The 22,277-nt window shown below is 43.3% G+C and overlaps 1 protein-coding gene across 7 annotated transcripts in view; it reads right to left on the reverse strand.

Moving 5' to 3' along the window:
* The window catches only part of LOC122557422 (neuronal PAS domain-containing protein 2), a 281,788-nt gene that overhangs the window by 107,495 nt on the left and 152,016 nt on the right, over positions 1–22,277 (reverse strand). For all 7 annotated transcript variants that reach the window (XM_043705135.2, XM_043705134.2, XM_043705130.2 and 4 more), the window contains one exon: positions 8,287–8,343. In XM_043705135.2, coding sequence (XP_043561070.1) covers positions 8,287–8,318 — 32 coding nt within the window. In that variant the 5' untranslated portion in view covers positions 8,319–8,343. The remainder of the gene's footprint in view (positions 1–8,286; positions 8,344–22,277) is intronic.

The following is a 22,277-nucleotide window of genomic DNA, read 5'->3' on the forward strand; positions in this document are numbered from 1 at the left end:
ACTGCACACAAAATAAAACTTTTTACTGTACTTAGGTACATGTGACAATAATAAATCAAATCAAATCAAAACACATATACACATGTGCACACATAATCAAACACATGAAGACACACACAGACACACATGTAGACACACACACATACAGATAAATGCCACAGGCATATACAGATTTGTGTAGACATATACCATAGATACAGACATACACACATATGCAGACATACAAATGCACATGCAGACACACACAAATGTAGACATACACACAAAGGTACAGTCACTTAGACACATAAACAATCAGACAGTTTTATCCTACAAGAATTCTTGAACTACCCAGAGAACACTGAAAGCTCTTATTCAGAGGCACAGACTTTCCTTGAAGCTAGCTTTATCGGAAAAAATCAGGTACAGATTAGTCTTCTTTGGCACAAGTGTAGAGTTGAGTTTCTTAAAAAGAATTCCCCTTAGGCTGGGGCAAGTCAAAACAAAATAAAACTATGATTTTATATTTGGATTGGGTTTATAATCTTAGTGTAATTATTTGTTATACCTCCTGAACTCATCTTTAATTGGTTTGAAATACTTCTGAGGAGAATTGATACTTTATATCATTTCTCGGTGGATTTACAATTTCCAGCATTTATTTCTCTGCGATTTGAATGTTTTAATTATTCTACACTCACAATCTCATAACCATACTATAATGTAGTCAAGGATTGATTCTTATAATAAGGTATTATCAAGGAGTCATTAAAAAGACTGACATGCATCAACACCGATAAACAAATACAAACACAGAGAATTCTTAAAAGGGCAATTCTATGAGATTGGTTAACCTCGAACAGTTGTCTCTATTATAATATTCCAAGGTCTATTTTATTCTGAGATATCTTTGGTAGTCTAAAGACTCCTGGGGTGAGAACACTTTATTTTGGTATCACAGCCATTGCTAGTAACTTACCTGACTACGTTCCTATCATGAGGTGGTGGTATTGGACTGGGGTGGACAGTTAAAAATCACACAACAGCAGCCTATAGTCCAACACCATTCTGAGAAATATTTAAACTCACTTCTGCTTGAGGACTGGGGCTAACAATAAGTTCACTAAAAGATGAATTTATCTGGAAAGAGGGTAAAGATTATAGAACCGTAACAATGGTACCATTTTATTTTGGACCTAAAAGAGTGAACTACCATGGATTTGCTGCTGACAGTGATCAGTTGACTTTCAAATGTGAAGGTAAGCTTTTTATTTTTTCACTTTATTCATGCCAGGGGTGCAGGATCAAAAGAAAAGTTTAAGCCGCTTCTAGTTAGTGTCTGGAATTTGGGGTAAATACTCTGGAATTGAATTGAATTGAATTGAATTGTCATGTGTACCAAGGCACAGTGGAAAGCTTTGTCTTGCGACCAATACAGGCAGATCACAGAGTTAAGTAGCATAGATATGTAAATAATAGGTAAACAGCGGCAAAAACAAAAACACAGGTACAGGCGAATGTTAAGAGTTTGTGAGTCCATTCAGTATTCTAACAACAATAGGGTAGAAACTGTTTCGAAACTGGCTGGTGCATGCGTTCAGGTCTCTGTACCTGTTCCCTGATGGTAGAGGTTGTAAAAAAACCATTGCCATCAGGTTGTTAAAACTGAGACCTTTTATGCACTAATGTTTTTTGAAAGTTTGCAACATGGACCTAAAATGGCTGCACTGGTCACCTGTCCACAGATTGAAACAAATGTCATGTGACCCTTCTGGAATAAAAAATGTTGCCTGCCTAAAGGTGCAAAATTGATCTAAAGACTTTGAAAACAGGCAATTGGGTGCATGTCGAGAAATTTGTGATTTAATTTACACCGGTATAATATTTTTGAATACTGGGAGTAAACTGCTGGGTCAGAGTGAGGGATACTTTGCCAGAGTGAGACTGAGACAAAGTGAGTATCTGGGAATTTGGGTCAAAATGGGAATTCAGGGCAGAGGAGGGAAGAGATACCTTAATTAATGTTTAGTCCAAGAAATTAGGTTTTCAGAGTGAAATATGAATGGGGAGATCGTAAGGTGTGGATTTAGAGGTTTAACTGTACTGTGACCAATGGTGACATGATATCACAAATGCAGAGAAGGTAGCTGATTGGTTCCCTCAATATTTCCAAATTTTAAAGTGCAAGTTGTCTATTTAATTTGTGTTTGGGTCTGTCAACTTTGTTTCTTTTTGATTTCTGAAAGAAAGCTTGTGAAATGTTGGTAGTAAGTTCATACTTATTCGAAAGGTAACAAATAGTTTTTGGAATTATGGGATGGCCGATCGGAAGAGCCAGGTGAGGTGTATATCCTGCAGTGTACACATAGCATGTATCACAGACAAACACATCTGCAGGGAGTCTTACCTACTTCAAAAGCTAGACCTCTGAGTTTTAAAACTTTAACAAAGATTGAAGTCACTGTGATGCATCCGTGAGGCAGAGGAATACATGTCTGGCACCTGAACCAGAAGGGCACCAATATCCTGGGGGGTAGGTTTGCTAGCACTCTTCGGGGGGGTTTAAACTAATTTGGCAGGGGGATGGGATCCGGACTTGTAGTCCAGCAAGTAAGCTAGCTGTGTGTCAGGATGCCCAAGACTGTAGGGAGGCTGTGGAGAAGGTAGCACTGACAGGGACTACTTGCGGACACAGAGATGGGCTCAAGTGCATATACTTCAAGGTGGGTGAACTTAAGGCGTGGATCGGTACCTGGGACTACGATGTTGTGGCCATCACGGAAACGTGGATAGATGAGGGACAGGAATGGCTGTTGGAGGTTCCTGGTTACAGGTGTTTCAGTAAGATTAGGGAGGGTGGGAAAAAAGGAGGGGGGGTGGCATTGCTAATTAGAAATCGTATAACGGCTGCAGAAAGGAAGTTTGAGGGGGATCTGCCTCTGGAGGTAGTATGGGCTGAAGTCAGAAATAGGAAAGGTGCAGTCACCTTGTTGGGTGTTTACTATAGGCCCCCCAATAGCAGCAGAGATGTGGAGAAACAGATTGGGAAACAGATTTTGGAAAGGTGCAGAAGCCACAGGGTCGTAGTCATGGGCGACTTCAACTTCCCAAATATTGATTGGAAGCTCTTTAGATCAAGTAGATTGGATGGGGCGGTGTTTGTGCAGTGTGTCCAGGAAGCTTTTCTAACGCAGTGTGTAGATTGTCCAACCAGAGGGGAGGCCATATTGGATTTGGTACTCGGTAATGAACCGGGACAAGTGGTGGGCTTGTTAGTGGGTGAACATTTTGGTGATGGTGACCACAATTCTGTGACTTTCACCTTGGTTATGGAGAGAGATAGGTGCGCACAACAAGGTAGATTTTATAATTGGGGGAAGGGAAATTACGATGCTGTAAGGCAGGATTTGAGGAGCATACGTTGGGAGCATAGGCTGTCAGGGAAGGATGTGGTGGAAAGGTGGAACTTTTTCAAAGAGCAGATACGACGTGTCCATGATATGTATGTACCTATCAGGCAGGAAAGAAATGGTCGTGTGAGGGAGCCTTGGTTGACGAGAGAGGTTGAATGTCTGGTAAGGAGGAAGAAGGAGGCTTACATAAGGTTGAGGAAACAGGATTCAGACAGAGCAGTGGAGGGATACAGGATAGCCAGAAGGGACCTGAAGAAAGGGATTAGGAGAGCTAAGAGAGGGCATGAAAAATCGTTGGCGGATAGGATCAAGGATAACCCCAAGGCATTTTATGCGTATGTGAGAAACCTGAGAATGACGAGAACGAGGGTAGGTCCGATCAAGGACAGTAGTGGGAGACTGTGTATTGAGTCGGAAGAGATAGGAGAGGTCTTGAACAAGTACTTCTCTTCAGTATTTACGAACGAGAGGGACCGTATTGTAGAAGAGGAGAGTGTGAAATGGACTGGTAAGCTAGAAGAGATACCTGTTAGGAAGGAAGATGTGTTGGACATTTTGAACAACTTGAGGATAGACAAGTCCCCCGGGCCTGACGGGATATATCCTAGGATTATGTGGGAAGCAAGAGAGGAAATTGCAGTACCGTTGGCAATGATCTTCTCGTCTTCACTGGCAACGGGGGGTGGTACCAGGGGACTGGAGAGTAGCGAATGTTGTGCCCCTGTTCAAAAAAGGGAATAGGGATAACCCCGGGAATTACAGGCCTGTTAGTCTTACTTCTGTGGTAGGCAAAGTAATGGAAAGGGTGCTGAGGGATAGGATTTATGAGTATCTGGAAAGACACTGCTTGATTAGGGACAGCCAGCACGGATTATTGAATTCTTCGAGGAGGTGACCAAGCATGTGGATGAGGGTAGAGCAGTGGATGTAGTGTACATGGATTTTAGTAAGGCATTTGATAAGGTTCCCCATGGTAGGCTTATGCGGAAAGTCAGGAGGCATGGGATAGAGGGAAATTTGGCCAATTGGATAGAAAACTGGCTAACCAGTTGAAGGCAGAGAGTGGTGGTAGTTGGTAAATATTCAGCCTGGAGCCCAGTTACAAGTGGAGTTCCGCAGGGATCAGTTCTGCGTCCTCTGCTGTTTGTAATTTTTATTAATGACTTAGATGAGGGAGTCGAAGGGTGGGTCAGTAAATTTGCAGATGATACGAAGATAGGTGGAGTTGTGGACAGTGAGGAGGGCTGTTGTCGGCTGCAGAGGGACTTAGATATGATGCAGAGCTGGGCTGAGGAGTGGCAGATGGAGTTCAACCCTGCCAAGTGTGAGGTTGTCCATTTTGGAAGAACAAATAAGAATGCGGAATACAGGGTTAATGGTAGGGTTCTTAGTCAGGTGGAGGAACAGAGGGATCTTGGGGTCTATGTACATAGATCTTTGAAGGTTGCCACTCAGGTGGATAGAGTTTGTAAGAAGGCCTATGGAGTATTATCGTTCATTAGCAGAGGGATTGAATTCAAGAGTCGTGAAGTGATGTTGCAGCTGTACAGGACTTTGGTTAGGCCACAGTTGGAGTACTGTGTGCAGTTCTGGTCGCCTCACTTTAGGAAAGATGTGGAAATTTTGGAGAGAGTGCAGAGAAGATTTACCAGGATGTTGCATGGAATGGAGAGGATGTCGTACGAGGATAGGTTGAGAGTTCTCGGCCTTTTCTCGTTGGAACGGCGAAGGATGAGGGGTGACTTGATAGAGGTTTATAAGATGATCAGAGGAATAGATAGAGTAGACAGTCAGAAACCTTTTCCCCGGGTACAACAGAGTGTTACAAGGGGACATAAATTTAAGGTGAAGGGTGGAAGGTATAGGGGAGATGTCAGGGGTGGGTGGTGGGGGCATGGAATGCGCTGCCCGTGGGAGTGGTAGAGTCGGAATCATTGGCGACCTTTAAGCGGCATTTGGATAGGTACATGGATGGGTACGTAATCTAGGTTAGAAGTTCGGCACAACATCGTGGGCCGAAGGGCCTGTTCTGTGCTGTATTGTTCTATGTTCTATGTTCTATATAGGAAAGTGGTCAAATGACAAATCAGAAGTCCACAAACAGGTGACTACCAGCAAATCTAAGAAAACCAGGTGGCAGTTCTCAGACACTATTATTGTGGCTAATCAGAATTCCATAGGGAGTGCAGCCAAAGCCAAATCCAAGGCATCACTGGTGACCCAGCTGCACAGGGAAGAAGGATGAAGAATGGAACAATAGTTATAGGGGATTCCACAGTAAGAGGATCTGACAGGTATATCTGTGGCAATAAACATGACCCAGAATGGTGTATTGCCTCCCTGGTGTCAGGTTGAAGGATGTAACAGAACATTGGCATCTCAGGGGAGAGAAAAGCCAGAAGTTATGGTCCACATTTGTACCAATGACATGACTTATCGCAACCCTACATTGGATCAAGGTGCAGAAGCTAAAAAAAAGGTCAGTTAACCATGGCTAAGAAAAAAGGTCCAGGATTGTGTTGGATTAAAATAAAGGCCTATAAATTTGGCAGAAACAACAATAATTCTGAGGATTGGGAGGTTTGTAGAATACCAAAAGGTGGTTCAAGAGACTAATAAGGAAAGGGATAATAGATATAATTGTAATGTAGCAAAACAAAAGGTAAAAACTGATTTTAAAGCTTCTATTGCTACCTAACAAGGAAGCATTTAGCTAAAACACATGTGCATCAATTGCAGGCAGAGTCATACAATTTATAAAGGGAAAGAGAGAAATGGCCCAAACTTATTATTAAAGTAAATTATTATATTTTGTCTGTTTTCACTGTGGAAGTTACTAGAAATCTCCCAGATCTGGAGATCCAAGAGGCTAGTGGAATGAGGAATTGAAGGAAACAAGCATTGGTAAGACAATTATACTGGAGAAATGTTTGGAGCAGAAACTTTAAGACATGAAATCCCAGAGTGCTTAAGGAGGTGGCTGGAGAGTTAGTTGATGCATCAGTGATTATCATCCAAAATTCTTTAGATTCTGAAATGATTCTTGTGGATTAGAGAATAGCAAATGTCACCCCAGTATTTAAGAAAGGAACAAGAGAGAAAACTTGGAACTACACACTAATTAGCCTAATCAGTAGTAGCAAAAATGCTAGAATCTATTATATATATGGGATAAATAGGCATGTGATCCAACAGGACACAGTCAGCATAGATTTGCAAATGGAAAATTGAGTTTGATGAACATGTTGGAATTTTCTGAAGACATTCCGAACAAAATTGGTAGAGAGTCAATCGACATGGCGTACTTAGAATTTTAGAAGAATTATGATGGGCGATGAATGGACGAACTAGGAATGGCCACATCCCATGAATAAATTCAAAAACTCAGGGGCCTCAGATTTAAAATCTATCACCTCAAAAACTGCAGTTTATTTCTACCATGAAATAACTCCACAGAGGATAGTATCCCGTCACCAAGTTACCTTTTGTTTACACATCGAGAGTCCTTGACACTGATCCGGCTCCTCAGAGCCAGTTCTCAGGCTGTGCAGAAACTCTGACACTCCTGTTTATATCTGTCAGACAGGGCTCCCTGACTGGACCAAATTAACAGCCCCAATCAAGGAACTCATATTCTATGAGATCCATCTGGCTGACCTCATTACAATTACTGCATCCCAGTCAGTGGAATTCTCATTTTAAAAAATGTTCTTTTTTTAATTATTTTTTTCTCTGGGTTTCTTGATAATAAAAATCCTCTTTCTTTCATTTACAATGTTAATTGGCTATGTTTTAATTGAAATGTGGTAGCTACATGCTAAAAAGAAATAAAAAATATCTGTTTTTACCAACAAGAAGTTAAAAAGGGATCCAATTCTTCTTTCTCACTTGTTTGTAAATACTCTGTTCTTACAGTCATCAGCACAGACGTTTTTTTTATTATAAAATCCTACTGGTTTCACACCAATCCTCTGAAAAGCAACTCACCCCCCTACCTATAACCCTGCATTTCCCATGGGTAACCCACTCAGCCTGCACATCCCTGGAAACTATGAGTATTTTACATAGCCAATCTACCTAACCTGCACAATATTGGACTGTGGGTGGAAACTGGAGTACCCAGAGGAAGCCCACATAAAAATGGGGAGAATGTGCAAACTCCACACAGTCACCCAAAGCTGGAATCAAACGCGCGTCCCTGATGCTGTAAGGCAGCCATGCTAACCAATGAGCCACCCTTACTGCCCTTTCTGAACATATTGTCTTGACTAATTGGGTATTTACATAAAGTTTGCTTATGAATGAAACACAATTTTATGTTGTAAATGTTTGATGTACCCTTAACTACATTTTCTAACAATAGCAGGTGATGATCCAATGTATTTTTCACAAAGATTTCTCAGGAAGTATTCAGATTCTTGACATCCACAGATCAGACAGAATTTTGGAATCTTCCACCTCTGCAGACATTTTCTTTCCGAAATAATAAAATGAACAAACTCACAAAAGGCTGAGGATTAAACCTGTGACATTCTAGTCAATGCACTTCTTTTATCCATTCGGAATGGTCAAATTAGGACACAAACTCCACAGTTGGCACTGCACAGTCTTTGTTGTTGTTGTAACTTTTACAAATTTAGCTGAACGGGCATTGTTAGTTTTTTTTTAGATTAGATTACTTACAGTGTGGAAACAGGCCCTTCAGCCCAACAAGTCCACACCGACCCACCGAAGCGCAACCCACCCAGACCCACTCCCCTACATTTACCCCTTCCCCTAACACTACGGACAATTTAGCATGGCCAATCCACCTCACCTGCACATTTTTGGACTGTGGGAGGAAACCGGAGCACCCGGAGGAAACCCGGGTTCAAACACATTTTCCAGCTCTCACCTCTTTGCCCTGTCTTTCTCATCGTCGTCCATCAGCTCACCTCCACAGCTGTAGTCTCTACAAAACATGAACAGAAACATGGCTAAATAACAATGAAATCTCACCACCAACAAATTAGACATAGTATCGGTTTTGTGTGTATTTATTCATTCATGTCCAAGTGTCATGGATGAGAATAGTTTCTTTCTGGTCTGACTAGAAAGGCTTCGTTGAGTTAACGATTGGGCTTCTACTGCAATTCTGTATCTATTTACATATTGTATGAACTTGAGCTTTATCTGAGAGATAGTGAGGGTTTTGGGAATATATGGATTTTATCGAAAAAAATCCCTAACTTGGGTATGATAGCCATATCCTTGACGGATTTGCTGCAAAAACAGATGAGAATGGTTGGGTCAACAGTATGTCAGGCAGCCTTTGAAAAGCTAAAAGCAATTTTAATGCCTAAACCTGCACTAACTGCACCTAACTTTAACAAACATGTAAATTAACAGCACACGCTGGTGATTGGGCATTAGAGAGGTTCTTCTTTGGGATGACAAGGCAGGAGTGGAAAAGTCTGTGGCTTATTTTTTTTCAAGAGGTTGAATCAACATCAGCACAGATATTCAACTGTTAAAAAAGATAGCCTTGGTGTGTTAGCTATCTTCAATACTTTGAAGGCTATGTTCGACATTGAAACTGAGACTTCAGTTTTTACCGATCATAATCTATTAATTTTTATTGAGAAGTCTAAACCAAAAATACTGAAATTTATTTTACAGTCTTTTAACATAAAAAACAGTTCATATTTCTGGCAAAGAAAACATAATTGCTAATGCAGTATACCGAATGTAAACTGCAGTAAATTTAAGACCAAGAAAGTTGAATTGTGATTCAGAATCTGTTAGAAAGAAAACTGACTGTGAATTTTGTGTTTTGTTTGTCATTTAATTGTTGCTAACCTTGCAGTTAAACACATTTTTAAAATTGCATTTCATTCTTCTGAGGGTGAAAGTTTTTTGTTTACATTTTTTAAAATCATTTTTGGTTTGGAGCTGTGAGCTGAAGGTGACCTTTGGATTGTGGGCAGCAGTTTATTTTAGAAAGAGAGAGAACAAACGAGGCCAGGTTTGAAAGTTAATTGCAGGTCGATTCATGTCAGAATTCCTCTATAAATGCTTTGGTTGCAAAGATACATTTTGTTCAAACAAATGGCAGATGTTTGAATATCAACTGGGATCCCATAGGGCTACAGTTAGGATGAAGGCAACCTCAACCTGAACCAGTCTAAAAAAGAAAATCCAAAGATCAAAATGGTTTTGAATTATTAGCAAGTTTTGAGAAGATTTATAGCTCAGGTTGAGGTTCTGGATGGTTCATTTTCAGACATTTCCTCACCATATTAAGTAACATCTTCAGTGAGCCTCCGGACGAAGCACTGCGGATGTTTCTTGCTTTCTATTTATATGTTTGGGTTTACAGTATTTGGGTTGGTGATGTCATTTCCTATGGTGATGTCATTTGCTGTTGTTTTTCTCAGGGAGTGGTAAATGGGGTCCAAGTCAATGTGTTTATTGATAGAGTTCCGGTTGGCATGCCATGTTTCTAGGAATTCTTGTGCATGTCTCTGTTTAGCTTGTCCTAGGGTGGATGTGTTGTCCCAGTCAAAGTGGTATCTTTCCTTATCTGTATGTAAGGATACTAGTGAGAGAGGGCCATGAATTGTGTTGATGTCAAAAGGAGGATGCTTACGAAAGCTACGGGATGAAGGTTTGGTTGCTCAGTGGTTTTCCTCTCATTACCAAATTCTTGAAAATTCAGAGAAGGAAAGGGACCTTGTTGTGAATGAGAACTTTGAGGAACTAGGAAACAGGTTTGAACAGATCAAGATTGAGGAAGTTGATGTTCTGGAATTTTGGCAAACATTAAGATTGATAAGTCCCCTGGGCCAGACCTAGATTGCGCCGGGAAATGAGAAAGGAAGTTGTTAACCTGCTGGTGAAGATCTTTGCTTCCTCACTCTCCACGGGAATTGTACCGGAGGATTGGAAGGAAGCAAATGTTGCTCCTCTTTTCAAGAAGGGGAATTGGGAAATCCCTGGCAATTACAGAGCAGTCAGTCTTACGTCTGTGGTCAGCAAGGTTTTGGAAAGAATTCTGAGGGATAGGATTTATGACTATTTGGCGAAGTATAGCATGATTAAAGGCAGTCAGCATAGCTTTGTGAGGGGTAGGTCATGCCTCACAAATCTTATTGAGTTCTTTGAGAAGGTGGCGAGACAAGTCGACAAAAGATCGAACAGTCGATGTGGTGTATATGGACTTCAGCAAGGCATTTGATAAAGTTCCCCGTGGTAGGCACATTCATAAAGTCAGGAAGTATGGGATACAGGGAGATTTGGCTATCTGGATTCAGAATTGGTTGATTGGCAGAAGGCAAAGTGTGGTTGTAGATGGAAAGTATTCTGCCTGGAGGTCAGTGGTGAGTAGTGTCCCGCTGGGCTCTGTTCTTGGGTCTCTGCTCTTTGTAGTTTTTATAAATGACTTGGATGAGGAGATTGAGGGGTGGGTTAGTAAATTTGCCGATGACACAAATGTTAGAGGTGCTATTGATAGTATCGAGGACTATTGCAGGCTGTAGCGCGACAAAGACAGGATGCAGAGCTGGGCTGAGAAATGGCAGATGGAGTTCAACCTGGATAAATGCGAAGTGATGCATTTTGGAAAGTCAAACTCAAATGCTGAATTTAGGATTGAAGACAGGATTCTTGGCAGTGAGGAGGAACAGAGGGATCTTGGTGTTCAAGTGCATAGATCCCTCAAAGTTGCCACCCAAGTGGTTAGGGTTGTTAAGAAAGCATACGGTGTTTTGGCTTTCATTAACAGGGGGATCAAGTTTCAGAGCTGTGAGGTTTTGCTGCAGCTCTATAAGACCCTGGTGAGACCACACTTGGAATATTGTGTCCAGTTCTGGTCGCCCTATTATTGGAAATATATGGAGGCTTTGGAGAGGGTGCAAAGGAGGTTTACCAGGATGCTCCTTGGAATGGAGGGCTTGCCTTATGAAGAAAGGTTGAATAAGCTCAGACCTTTCTCTCTGGAGAGTTGGAGGAAAAGAGGTGACCTGATCGAGGTATACAAGGTAATGAGTGGAATAGATGGTGTCAATAGCCAGAGACTTTCCCCCAGGGCAGGATTGACTGGCAAAAGGGGTCATAGTTTTAAGATATTAGGAGGAAAGTATAGAGGAGACGTCAGAGGTAGGTTCTTTACGCAGAGAGTTGTGAATGCATGGAATGCATTGCCAGCTGTGATGGTGGAAGCGAAGTCGTTAGGAACATTTAAGCGCCTGCTGGACATGCACGTGGATAGCAGTGAATTGAGGGGTGTGTAGGTTTGGGTATTTTATTTTAGATTAAGAATAATCCTCGGCACAACATCATTGAGTGAAGGGCCCGTTCTGTGCTGTACTTTTCTATGTTCTATATTCTAATTACAAACAGTTAAGGAAATAACTCAAAATTTTCAATAATTTCACTTCATTGAGGAATAAAATGTTGGACAGGTTTTACATCCATCACCAGAGGGTGCTAGTGTGAAGAGACTGACGAGGATTCTGGAAGAAGTCAGCAGAGTCACCATGACTGCTCTGTTCAAGTAGTAGCCTAACTCATCCATCACACAGGGAGGATAATTGGAGCTGTACTTCATTACATCACAAGTTCAAAAGTGATGGATTGGATAGAAAGGCTCCTAATTGGTAAGGAGTGATCAGGTGATTATTTTCTTTCTTAACTTCAATTTCCATTAATCTTTTCATTTGCATGAAGTTTTAGAGTAGTTTGATTTAAACCAGTGCTGGAATAATACTGTACTGGGCTTTGTATTGTGATGATGCTGCTCCTTTAACAAAGTTATGTCATCCTTGGTATTTTTTCAGAGGGTTCGTAAACCCAGAGACTCTGGGAGGTCTAAGTTTGAAGAGGTCTAGGGCCAATTTGGTTTTAGCTAACAGATACTCCCTCAGAGAAAAGGCTTTCAAGTTTTAAAAAAAATTTGTACAATGAAAAGGGAATGGCCAGTTCTCCCAGCTCAGCTTTTCTCTGATTTGGTTTGATTTTAGTAGGCAGTTGTGAAGCTGCTGAAACCAAAGAGGCAGTCCATACTGACCCTTCCTCTCCCTGACATCTCTCCCATCAAAATCTGTGTGGATTTTTCCTTTTTTTGCAAAGAGGTATTTATGCTCAGGCCACTGTTGTTCATTTGACTGTACAATGATGCACAGCTCGAATCATATCATTAGGTTTGCTGATGACATGACTTTAGTGGGTCTCATTTGCAGGAATGATGAGTCAGCATAGAGAGGAGGTGCAGCAGCGACTGGTGCAGAATCAACAACCTATCCCTGAATGTGGACAAAGTGAAAGAGATGGTTGTTGGCTTCAGGAGGGCATGGAACAACCATTCTCCACTGGACATTGACAGCTCCCCCATGGAGATTGTGAATAGCACCAGATTTTTTAGGCATCCACCTGGCAGAGAATCTCACCTGGGCCCTCAACACCGGCTCCATAGCCAAGAAAGCCCAGCAGTCTTTCTACTTTCTGTGCAGGTTGAGGAAAGCCCACTCCCACCCCCATCCTCACCACTATCTACACAGGGTTCATTGAGAGTACCCCGAGCTGCTGAATCACTACATGGTTCGGGAATCTTGGATCATAAGACCGTACAATGGATAGTGAGGACAGCTGAGAACATCATCGGGGTCTTTCTTCCCTCCATTACAGATATTTACACCATGTGCTGCATCCGCAAGGTGAAGAGCATTAATTGTGGAAGGCCCCACACACCCCTCACTCAAACTCTTCTCCAACCGGCCAACTGGCAGAAGATACCAGAGCATTTGGTCTGTCACGCCTGACTGTGCAACAGTTTCTTGCCCCTAGCCTTGGGGCTCCTTAACACATAATGGTCGCATTCTATTTCATCAGCAGTTCTTTGCACGATTTTTTGAATTGTTGCTAAAACGATGTTTTATTCATGATCATTCATTGTTACATTGTAATTTGTCCACACATGTGCCTACGAGAGTCATAGAGATGTACAGCATGGAAACACACCCTTTGGATCAACCCGTCCATGCCGACCAGATATCCCAACCCAATCTAGTCCCACCACCAGCACTCGGTCCATATCCCTCCAAACCCTTCCTATTCATATACCCATCCAGATACCTTTTAAATGTTTCAATTGTACCAGCCTCCACCACTTCCCCTGGCAGCTCATTCCATATATGTACCATTCTCTGCATGAAAACGTTGCCCCTTAGGTCTCTTTTATATCTTTCCCCTCTCACCCTAAACCTATGCCCTCTAATTCTGGACTCCCTGACCCAAGGAAAGAGACTTTGTCTATTTATCCTATCCATGCCCCTCATGATTTTATAAACCTCTATAAGGTCACCCCTCAGCCTCCATCACTCCAGGGAAAACAGCCCTAGCCTATTCACCCTCTCCTTATAGCTCAAATCCTCCAACCCTGGCAACATCCTTGTAATCTTTTTTGAACTCTTTCAAGTTTCACGACATCTTACTGATAGGAAGGAGACCAGAATTGCACGCAATATTCCAAAAGTGGCCTAACCAATGTCCTGCACAGCCGCAACATGACCTCCCAACTCCTGTACTCAATACTCTGACCAATAAAGGAAAGCATACCAAATGCCTTCTTCACTATCCTATCCACCCTTAACTCCACCTTCAAGGAGCTATGAACGTGCACTCCAAGGTCTTTTTGTTCGGCAACACTCCCTAGAACATTGCCAGTAAGTATATAAGTTCTGCTAAGATTTGCTTTAATGCAGCACCTTGCATTTATTTGAATTAAACTCCATCTGCCACTTCTCAGCCCATTGGCCCATCTGATCAAGATCCCATTGTAATCTGAGGTAACTTTCTTCGCTGTCCACTTCACCTCCAGTTTTGGTGTCATCTGCAAACTTACTAACTATACCTCTTATGCTCATATCCAAATCATTTATATAAATGATGAAAAGTAGTGAATCCTTGTGGCACTCCACTGGTCACAGGCCTCCAGTCTGAAAACCAACCCTCCACCACCACCACCACCACCCTCTTTCTCTTTGAGTCAGTTCTGTATCCAAATGGCTAGTTCTTCTTATATTCCATGAGATCCAACCTTGCAAACCAGTCTCCCATGGGGAACCTTGTCAAACGCCTTACTGCAGTCCATATTGTCTTGTCTTGTCAGGGATTACTGTGCTGTTTTGTGTGTCTTGCACTTTGTGCTGCCCTTGTATGATTGTACTGTTGTGTAGTTTATGCTGTCCATGTAGCACCTTGGTCCTGGAGGAACGCTGTCTCGTTTTTACTATATCAGTTGTATATGGTAGAAATGACAAATACAGCTGCTGTTGACTATTGTGCAAGTATCTGGAATAGTATCATGAAAGTTGGGATAATCTTTGGCTTTTCAGAAGTGTTAAGTGATTTTATATTCCGTTTTCTTGTGTTTGTGTTTCATTTGGTAAAATTACAAATAAATTCTGTTTTGTTTAAAACTAAATGGTTATGCCAGCTGCATCACTCCTGGAATATCCACTATACACCTGCTTAAGACAACTGGCACAGTTAGGGTCCATACTACTTTCTTGAAATTCCTTGAGGGGGTCTGACCTGGTCCATAATAATAGTATTAGCTCGACTGTTATTGACAGAACAGCACATTTAGTATTTTTTAGTGAGAATTTAACACAAGGGACTATCCAGCCAGCTGTAAATTAATTTAATAGAAATTTATTTTTAATTAAATAGTTGCTTGAGGGCAAAAATGGCAATGATTTGGTTGGCATGCTTCTCCTGCAGAATGTGGGAAATCAGTGACAACTCCAATGTCTCTGATGACTACATCTGCAGGAAGTGTGTCAATTGCAGCCCCTGTCAGACCACGTGGATTGGTTGGGACAGCAGGTGGACAAAGTGGAGAAAGTGAGGACTGCAGATGCTGGAGATCAGAGCTGAAAAATGTGTTGCAGGTGGACACACCAGGGAGCATGCAGGAAGTGGAAAGCATCATTAATAGGCATGTTAGAACTCCCAGTGTTCAAGCAGATAGATGGGTGACTGCTGTAAGAAGCAGGCAGACAGTACAAGAGTGCCCTGTGGAAAGCTCCCTATTGAAAAAGCATGTCTTTTGGACATTGGATGGGAATGCCTATTGAAGTGATGACACCACAGCTGGCTCTGTTGCACAGTAGGGAGGGTCAAAGTTCAGTTGAGCAATAGTAAGATTAGATGAGATTCCCTACAATGTCGAAATAGGCCCTTCGGCCCAACAAGTTCACACTGACCCTCCAAAGAGTAACCCACCCAAACCCATTTCCCTCTGACTAATGCACCTAACATTACTGGCAATTTAGAATAGCCAATTCACCTGACCTGCCCATCTTTGGACTGTAGGAGGAAACCCACACAGACACGGGGGGAATGTGCAAACTCCACACAGACAGTTGCCCAACGCTGGAATCGAACCTGGGTCCCTGGTGCTGTGAAGCAGCAGTGTTAACCACTGAACCACTGCGCCACCCTTAATGCAAATTTTACCATCTTCCATCGTAATAGGAAACTATACAATCAGCGGTGCAGATAGGCATTTTTGTTGCTGCAAAAGTGACTCCTTGGTGTGTTCCCAAGAGTATCTCTGAGCGGGCACGAGACATTATCAGTTGGGAGTGCAAGCAGCCAGAGGTTGAGGTACATATTGGTGCTAACAACATAGACAGGAAGGGTACAAGGTCTTGCAAAGGGAATTCAGGACTTAGGTCAGAGGTTGAAAAGCAGGACGCCTAGGGTTGTAATCTTGGGATTACTCAGGATGCTCAAACAAATTAAAGTTTAAATGTTAGTGCTGTATTTCCAAATTGGGATCACTTGTGTCAGTAGGTTCTTATGTTGTTGGAGCTGATGCATAGTTTGCTGCAAAAATTTGTTTCTGTTCTTAGAGTCATTAATGAAGTTGAAGAAACTAATGAAAATGGATGTTTTATATTTATACACATCATATAACCTTCATCTGAGCAGGACATTTCCATAAGGCATTGACAAATTGCTTATGCAGATGCAATTTATGTAAATGAAACTGAGGACTCACTCAGGTTCGCACTTCTCAATTATCAAATTAATAACTAACATTTTTAAATATGTTAAATAGAGGTAAGGTTAGCTGTAAAGAAAGCAGAATAAATATCAATGTTTAATCTGCTGATATGATTAATTCAGGAAGTTCATTGTGTACACAGTGGGGCAGATCTTAACTTTGCTTGATTGCCTCAAGTTGATGAAAGCGAGCTGGGAGCCTGTTTTATATTACTCGCCATTCCCATTGACTTGCAATCGAGACCAATATAACAGGGATGGCTTATTGATTTGCACTGATTTTATACAATCACATAATCTAACTATAGCAGTGAATTGCTTGGTTTCCCATGAGCTGCTATTATTTTGAAGTTTTGGAAACAGGATGAAAACAGTTTGCATCAGTCCTCACTGTGGAAGACACCTGCACATTACTAGAACTTCAAGAGAGTCAGGGGGCAGAGATGAGTGTAGTGGCCATCATTAATGGGAAGGCCCTGAGGTAGCTGAAATATCTGAAGGCGGTGGGGAGGGAATCTGCAATTGGATCAGACTGCTCTACACCAACATTGTCAGTGCAGTGTCAATTAATGGGTGGGAATCAGATAGCTTCTCAGTCAGATCTGGAGTCAGGCAGGGCTGCCCTCTCTCTCCTGCCTTGTGCTGCTTAGAGCCATTTGCCGAGTCCATCAGGAAGGATGCGAGCATGAGAGGGGTGACTATTCCTGGCAGCGGGGGCCTGCAGGTTAAGGCCTCCCTGTACGTGGATGACATCGCCGTTTTCTGCTCGGATCCGCTGTCCATGCGCAGACTCATGTGAATATGTAATCAGTTCGAACGGGTCTCGGGGGCCAAGGTAAACCAAGGCAAGAGCGAGGCTATGCTCTTCGGGAACAGGACCGACCACCTGAAGGTGCTGGGTATTTGGTTCGGGGGGGCTGGGGCAGGCGCCAAGTCTTGGGAGGAGCGTATCAGAAAAGTGAGGCAGAAACTGGGCAGATGGAAGCTACGGTCGCTCTCCATTGCGGGAAAAAACCTGGTCATCAGGTGTGAAGCACTGTCAGTGTTGTTATACGTGGCGCAGGTCTGGTCTATTCCGAGAACCTGTGCCACTGCAGTCACCCAGGCCATGTTCCAATTTATATGGAGGTCAAAGATGGACCGGGTCTGAAGGGACTCGATGTATAAAGATCTGGGCAACGGGGGAAAAAATACACCCAATGCCACCCTCACTCTGATGGCCACCTTTGTGTGTGGCTGCATCAAGCTGTGCTTGGATCCCCGGTACGCAAACATCAAGTGTCACTACGTACTGAGGTTCTGCCTGTCCCCGGTGTTGCGAAGGATGGGCCTGGCCTCGCTGCCGCGGAAAGCTCCAAGTAGTTGGACCGTTCCGTATCATCTGTCCTTCGTGGAGAAGTTTATGAAGAAAAATACCTTTGACCACAAGTCCATCAGGAAGTTGTCAGCACGTAGTGTCCTTGAGACCCTTCGGGAACAGGAGAGAGCGGATCCTATCGAGCGGGTCCCTGAGCAGACTGTCAAAGCCATTTGGCAGAGTGCCTCATCGCCAGAACTTTCCAACAAGCACCAAGGCATGGCTTGGCTGGTGGTGAGAAGGGCTCTGCCTGTGAGATCCTTTATGCACGCCCAGACTCTCAGCCACACCGCTAGCTGCCCTCGAAGTGGCTGCGAGGGGGAACGAGGCTGTCACACACCTCCTTCTGGAACGTGCCTACGCAGAAGAAGTCTGGAGACGAATGCAGTAGTGTTTGTCGAGGTTTGTCCTGAGCAGCTCCGTGACGCGGGACTCCGATCTCTACGGCCTGTTCCCCGGGACGCACACCGAGACGAACATCAACTGTGCCTGGAAGATCATCAACTCGGTGAAGGACGCTCTCTGGGCGGTCCGAAACCTGTTGATCTTCCAGCTGAAGGAGTTGACTCCGACTGAGTGTTGCAGACTGGCACATTCCAAGGTCCAGGACTACGTGTTGAGGGACGCGCTGAAGCTTGGGGCAGCTGCTGCCAAGGCGTGGTGGGGAAAGACCATCATGTAACATCTGCCTGCCTAAAGAAGAACAGGGGGCCCGCGCAGTCATGTGGGCTCTGCTGACGCCTCAGCTAAATATATGGACATATGATTGATAAACATACAGACCTGTATGAACAAATGATAATTCTGATCTCTGTATGTAAATGTTTACGTATGTATGGCATGACCAACTGTACAGACCCATCAAATTATTTTATGAATAAAGTATATTTTTGGAAATAAAAAAAAGTGGTTAAATCGCCCAGACCAGATGGAATACACTTCCTCAAGGATCTGAAGGAGATAGCTGAGGAGATTGTGGAGGTATTGGTGGTTATCTTTTAGGAATCACTAGAGTCAGGGAGGATGCCAGCAAACTGGAAAATGGTTAATATAACACCGCTAGGAGAAAGTGAGGACTGCAGCTGCTGCCGATCAGAGTCAAAACGTATGGCACTGGAAAAGCACAACAGGTCAGGCAGCATCCGAGGGGTAGGAGAGTCGATGCTTCGAGCATAAGCTCTTCATCAGGATGTCCTACGTCGACTCTCCTGCTCCTCGGATGCTGCCTGACCAGCTGTGCTTTTCCACCACCACACCTTTTGCCTCTAAAGTAACACCCCTGTTTAGGAAAGGAGGGAGACAAAAAAACTGCAGATGCTGGAATCCAAAATACATAGACAGAGGCTGGAAGAACACAGCAAGCCAGGCAGCATCAGGAGGTGTAACCCTTCTTCAGGACTGGGGATGGTTGGGGGGAGCTGCAGATAAAGGGGGAGGTGGGGGCAGGGTGGTGAAGACAGGTGGAGGGTTTGACCTGGTTGGTCAGTGGCAGGAATGAATCAGGTTGGTGGCAGGAAATAGTGGAAGGGAGGGGGAAGGGCTGGGAGTTCTCCAATTTCAAATAACCTCCCTCCCCATCCCCCAACTCCCTTCCCTGCTCCTCCCCCTCCCTTCCACTGCTCCTTACCACCCAACAGATTCATTCCTTCCATTGACCAACTAGTCATGCCTTCCACCTGTCTTCACTTATCACCACGCTGCCCCCGCCTCCCTCTTTATATGCAGCTCCCCCCACACCCATCCCAAGTCCTGAAGAAGGATTACACCTGAAACGTTGACCTCTGCACCTCCTGATACTGCCTGGCTTTCTGTGTTCTTCCAATCTCCTGCCTGTCCACTAAGAAGGAAGGGAGGCAGAAGACAGGAAACTATAGACCGGTTAACCTGACCTTGGTCATCAATAATATCTTTAGAGCCCATTATTAAGGATAAGATTGTGGAGTACTTGGAAGTGCATGGTAAGATATGATTGAGTCAGCACAGCTTTATCAAAGGAAGATCATGCCTGACAAATGTGTTAGAATTCTTTGAGGGGATGATGAGCAAGTTAGACAAAGGAGAGCTAGTTGATGTGATCTCTTTGGATTTCCAAAAGAACTTTGACTAGATTGCACAGGAGGCTGCTAAATAAGAGTCCATGGTATTAGGGACAAAGTATTGGCATGGATAGAGAATTGGCTTCCTGGCAGGAGGCAGAGAGTGGGGATAAAAGGGTCTTTCTCAGGATAGTAGCTGGTGACTAGTGGCATTCCACAGGAGTCCATGTTGGAACTTGAGGACATTGTTGCTAAGTTTTCAGATTACATAAAGATAGGTGGAGGAACAGATAGTGTTGAGGATGCTGGGAGGCTACAGAAGGACTTGGACAAGCTAGGAGAGGGAGCAAAGAAGTGACAGATGGAATACAATATGGGAAAGTGTGAGGTTATGCACTTTAGTGGGAAAAATAGAGGCATAGACTATTTTCTAAGTGGAGAAAGGCTTCAGAAATCTAAAGTACTAAGGAACTTGTGAGACCTAGTCCAGGATTCTCTTCAAGATATGTGATGATCTATGGCTTCAAGAAGTCTATTTTGTCCTGGTGTTTTGTGAAGAAAGGTTGAGACAGAGACACTGAGCAGTCGACTTCAAATCAATAAAGTCAACAGCTTGAGAGGCCTTGGGCTTTTTTTAAAAGTTGGAACAATAGAAGCAGCCTGAATGGGTGGGGTCAAGCTCCCACAGAACCAGGAAGCTAGTTTTAACTTTCAGTAATGGTTGGGGTTGTGAAAGTTACCACATTTCTTTCTCTCTCATGTTACAGCCAAAAGCTGGATTGTCTTCCTGCTGCTAGAATTGCAGTAAGACAATCTGTTTTACTGAATTTGCCTTTGCCAAGGGTATGTTTATGTGATGTTAAACATTCTGTTCAGTTTTCCGGTAGAGTAAAGTTATTCCAATCCTTTTTTTTTGCTTGTATTTTAAATACAGTGTCTGGATAAGGTATGTTTTGCTTCAAGCCTGGTAATTTGACCAATTGAATTATACCCAGAATGCAATACCTGGCACTTGCCATTAAATTAAGAAAACTCAGGGTCTAAGCTATCTCCTTGGCAGGTTTTGAGCGGGTTTGGTCTGATCCATAACAATTAATATGTAGTTTCAATTGGCAATTAGTAAGGCAAATACAATGTTAACATTCATTTCAAGGGGGCTCGAATACATCAGCAGAGGTGTATTGCTGATGCTGTATAAGACTCTGATTAGATTGCATTCAGAACACTGTGTGCAGATTTGGGCCCCATATTTGTGGAAGGAGGTGCTGGCACTGGGGGATGTATAGAGGAGGTTTAGAAGAATGATCCTGGGGGTGAAAGGCTTATATGAGGAGTGGTTGAAGACTCTGGATCTTTATTTGATGGAGTTTAGAAAACTGAGAGAGGTCTTCATCGAACCTTATAGAATACTGACAGGCCTGGATAGAGTGGACATGGAGAAGATGTTTCCACTAGTAAAAGAAACTTGGACTGAAGGCCACAGCCTCACAGTGAAGGGTTGACCCTTTAGAGATGAAATGAAGAGGAATTTCTTCTGCCAGAGAACTCATTACCACAGAAGGCTATGAGGCCTACTTACTGAGTGTATTTAAGGCAGAGATCAGATAAGTTTTTGATTGTAAGGGATCAAGGGTTTTAGATTAGATTAGATTACTTTACAGTGTGGAAACAGGCCCTTCGGCCCAACAAGTCCACACTGAACCCGCCGAAGCGCAAACCACTCATACCCCTACATTTACCCCTTACCTAACACTACGGACAATTTAGCATGGCCAATTCACCTGACCTGCACATCTTTGGAGAAAGTGAGGTCTGCAGATGCTGGAGATCAGAGCTGGAAATGTGTTGCTGGAAAAGCGCAGCAGGTCAGGCAGCATCCAGGGAACAGGAGAATTGACGTTTCGGGCATAAGCCCATTCCTGAAGAAGGGCTTATGCCTGAAACATCGATTCTCCTGTTCCCTGGATGCTGCCTGACCTGCTGCACTTTTCCAGCAACACATTTCCAGCTCTGCACATCTTTGGACTGTGGGAGGAAACCGGAGCACCTGGAGGAAACCCACGCAGACACGGGGAGAATGTGCAAACTCCACACAGTCAGTCGCCTGAAGCGGGAATTGAACCCGGGTCTCTGGTGCTGTGAGGCAGCAGTACTAACCACTGTGCCACCGTGCCGCCGGTTACGAGGAGAAGGCAGGAGAATGGGGGTGAGAAACAGATCAGCTTTGATTGAATGGTGAAGCAAATTCAATGAGTCAATTGGCTGAATTCTGCTCCTATATCTTATGGAGTCTTAGGAAATCTACAGTTAAATATTTCTCCTGCCAGCTTGCTTGCCTTGACTGTTATGGTAGTGACATTCCCAGTTCTATACTTTCATTCCATCTGACAGCATGTACATGTCATTTTAGTATCCTGAGAAAATTGTTCCATTGCTGCCAAT

The sequence above is a fragment of the Chiloscyllium plagiosum genome, unplaced genomic scaffold (assembly GCF_037043375.1).
Source record: "Chiloscyllium plagiosum isolate Xiang-an unplaced genomic scaffold, Cpla_swu_hap1 HiC_scaffold_11, whole genome shotgun sequence".
NCBI lineage: Eukaryota > Metazoa > Chordata > Chondrichthyes > Orectolobiformes > Hemiscylliidae > Chiloscyllium > Chiloscyllium plagiosum.